The sequence below is a fragment of the Myotis brandtii genome, unplaced genomic scaffold, assembly GCF_000412655.1.
Source record: "Myotis brandtii unplaced genomic scaffold, ASM41265v1 scaffold825, whole genome shotgun sequence".
In the NCBI taxonomy this organism is placed as follows: Eukaryota; Metazoa; Chordata; class Mammalia; order Chiroptera; family Vespertilionidae; genus Myotis; species Myotis brandtii.
Window position 1 is genome coordinate 136,825 of NW_005371349.1, and position 3,562 is coordinate 140,386.

The 3,562-nt window shown below is 63.8% G+C and overlaps 1 protein-coding gene across 1 annotated transcript in view; it reads right to left on the minus strand.

Annotated features, from left to right (window-relative positions):
• Nucleotides 1–2: 2 nt before the first annotated feature.
• CBX2 (chromobox homolog 2) overlaps nt 3–3,562 on the minus strand; it is a gene marked incomplete at its 3' end in the record, with an annotated part of 6,607 nt that continues 3,047 nt past the window's right edge. Inside the window, exons 2-4 of the mRNA XM_014531718.1 lie at nt 2,836–3,084; nt 828–933; nt 3–293 (exon numbers count right to left, since the gene is read on the minus strand). Of these exons, the coding sequence (XP_014387204.1) occupies nt 3–293; nt 828–933; nt 2,836–3,084 (646 nt within the window). The remainder of the gene's footprint in view (nt 294–827; nt 934–2,835; nt 3,085–3,562) is intronic.

Here is a 3,562-nt window from a genome sequence, read left to right on the forward strand (position 1 = left end):
CCCAGGTCCTTCCTGGCGGTCTTCAGCACCCTGGCCAGGTTCACGGGCCTCCGGGCCGCCTTCTGCTCCGGGGGCAGGGGCTTGCGGCCCCGCTTCTTCCGGATGGGGTCCTTCAGCTCGGGCTTGGCCACCAGGATCTGCGCCTTCTTCTGCGGCACTGGGTGGGTCTCCCGGCCGCGGGGGCCCCTCTTGGCGTCTAGGTCGCTGTCCCCCTCTTCATCAGAGGAAGAGGAGGAGGACGTGGAGGACGAGGAGGAGCTGCTGGACTTGCACTTGGAGGAGGTGTCCGGTTCCTGCAGAGACCCAGGGAAGGTGTCACCCTTTGCGGCCTGGTCCCTGGGTCCAGAACACACACTTCCCCCCAGGGTCTCGGCCACGCTGAAGCCAGCACCTCCCGTCGCTTCCACACTAGAGGCAAACGGGGGGAGCGAGCTAAAAGCAGGAAAATGGCGCCGCCGGGCCTGGCTCAGTGGACAGAGCGTTGGCCTAAGGACTGAAGGGCCCTGGGTTCGATTCTGGTCAAGGGCCTGTGCCTGGTCGTGGCTCTGCAGGAGGCAACCCATCGATGCGTCTCTCTCTGTCTCCCCTCCTCCCTTCCACTTTCTCTAAAGATCAATGGAAATAAAGAAATAAAAATAGAAACCAATGGAGAAATATCCTCAGCTCAGGAGCCTGCACTCGCTGCGACCCCACGCAGAGGCCTGGAGGCAGCAAGGAGGCGGCAGGAGGCCAGGGACTCCCTCCCCAAAGCCCTCAGCCCTCCCGCCCGCACCTGCACTCCACCCCAGCACCGGAGGCGAGCAGCCAGAGCAGGCCTCGCCACCCACCTTGAGCTTGGAGTGCCGGCCGCAGGAGGACATCACCGCGAGCTTCCGCGGCCTGCCCCGGGGCCGCTTGCCTTTCTTCCGGTTCTGCACCTCCTTCTCCTGTTCCCTGAAGAGAATCACCATCGGGGTCACAGAACCGCCCTCACACGGGACCCCATGGCCTCAAACCCCGTCCACTGCAGCCCAGCCCTCTGCAGTGCCCGTGATGTTTGCACACCCCTCCTCCATTCCACTGGCGTCGGGTAAAGACAAGTCAAAGAGAGCCAAGCGGACCCGCCACGTGAACAGTTTCGGTCTCTCCGACTCCACTTACAGCACGCCTGACCCAGGCCTCTCTGCAGGCAGAATGTTTCCGGAGAATTCTAGAACGCCACGAGGAGTCGTTGTGGTCACATGGCCCAATCCCCTCATTTCAAACCGGAGTCCAGGCCGAGTGAGGACCTGCCCCCAGCACCCCCCCGCCTCCCCAACTACCCGCACAAAACCTGCAGGTCTGAGGAGCACAGAACCCACGGCTCTGCCGGCTCCGCACGCGTCTTCCCAGGCCAGTGCCCTGCGCAGTCCCGCCTGTTCCCCTTCCTAAGACGCCCGCTTCCTGGATCCCACAGAGGCCGAGCTCAAAGCCCGGGACGCCCTCAACCAGCCCCGACTCGGCCACGGCGACAAGAGATGCCTCCGAGCCCCTGGAGAGAGCCCGTGTTTCAGGCTATTGCCCATCCCCGGGAGAAGGACCTATCTGGAGGGGTTTCCTGATGATTAAAACGGGCCGACGGCATCTCCCTGGGGCCGGGCAGGTGACCCTTACAGGGTCCAGCCGCAGCGGACTCTCCGAGGCAGCCCGACCGTCTCCTACGGAACCACTAGCTGCCGGCCTCCGGCGGGACCTTCCGCCCATTTCCGGGAGAAAGAGCACCCACCGTCCCAGGATGTGACCCCCCACCCGGCTTTACCTCTCTGGCCTCTCAGGGTCCGGCAGCCCCATCTCGGTATCCTGCCCGCCGACCCCGTTCCTTCTGCTGAACCATAAGGAGCTCAGCCAGGACCGCAGGCTCTCTGGTCTGTGTGGACACCCCCTCACGGCTCTGGGACCTGAGCTATGGCCTCCCAAAGGCAGGAGGGCAAGCCTCCGCTCACCTGTCACCCCCGCCCCCCGCCTCAGGCCAGCTTTTCTCTCACGGCACCATCACAGCCCCTCGGAGAAGCCCCAAGCCTTCTGCTGGACCCCAGCAGGGACAGCTGTTAAGCAGCTAATGGATCTGCCTCCATCGACAGACAAGCACTCCCCTGCCCAGCGCCCACACCTTCCCGGTCAAGCGTGCTCCCGACAGCACCTCTGGACTCTCCTGCCGGTTGGGGTGGCCTGTCCATCGCCTGCCTCTCACCACCCCTTCCCGCCTGCCTCTCACCACCCCTTCCCTCGAGCATCTCAAGGCCTCTCTCTAACAAGGCTCCTACCTAAACATAGAAACGGCACCTAGAATTACAGAAGCAGATTCGGCCCAGACTGGCCGGGGGCTGCCGCGTGCACGTGCTTGCTGGGTACCACTCGCCCGGTACAGTGTGTTCTGCAGCCCCGAGAAAAAGAAACGTTCCCGGCAGACACACCCCGCACCCCGGCAGGCCCCTACGGAGCTGAGCACTCCGCTCCCTCTCTGGGCCTCTCCTGCTCAGTGACACCTCGCGCAGGGTGGGGAGGCCGGGCCTGTATTGTTGCCGCAAGCCCGCCATCCTAGCTGTCATCAGCCCTGTTTGCAAATTACTCGACAGGAAAGGCAGGACTTTCGGTGAAGGAATCAAGACGGTTCTTTTAGGCAAAGCTGGCTCTCAGAAGCCCAACAGCAGCCCTGACTTGGGCTGGGCTCTGAGGTGTGGACACAGCCCTGGCCGGCGGACGGCTCCTACGGGAACTCAAAGTTTGCTCCACCTTTACAGACAGCCCTGGGGATGGCAGCAGGGAGCCCTGACAGCTGCTGGGGGACCCCTGGGCAGGCCCCGCCCCCCTGCTCACTTCTTCTGGAAGGCCAGCAGCAGCCGCGGGTCCAGGATGTTCTCCTCCGGCTCCCAGCTGTTGTGTCTGGAAAAGCAAAGAGCAGGTCGTGGTAAACAGCAGCCACTTGAGAAAGCAGCCGATCCCTGCGGCCGGCCGAGTCCCGGAAGACCGACCCCAAGAAAGGCCCCCCGCTCGTGTCCAGGGTGAGCGCCTGGAAACGGGTTCGGAGGCCAGTGCCTTACCTTTAAACTCCAGGGGAAACTGCTACTTCAATCCCCCCGCCCCCCATGAGCTCCCGCCTCAAGAGGGCTGGTCTCCCCACTGGGAGGAAAACAAATCCTGGTGAAAGGGAAAGCGGCGGAGGGAGCCCCAAACCCTGGCCCGGAGCCCGAGCGGGAAGGGAAGGCTGTCCAGAGGCGGGAGGGGAGGCCGAGGGGCACAGAAGCGCAGCCCAAAGATTGAAAACAACGTGGCTGGCGCCCAAGCAAGCGCGGGGCAGGCACCGGGAGGGGAAAGCCAAGAAACGTGGGGTCCGCCCGGGAATAAAGGGGAGATGGGTCTGCGCGAGCGACGTAAACAGAGCCCCCTCCGGGAGCGCCGAGTCCCCTCCCTCCCATAAAAAAAAAAAAGGCAGCCCTACATCCATCAATAGACAGCTCAGGTTACAGCGGGGAACACGGACCGGAGGAGGGGGGCTCGCGTCCACGGGAAGGGGGAGGCGGGCAGGGGGCGCGAGCAACAAATG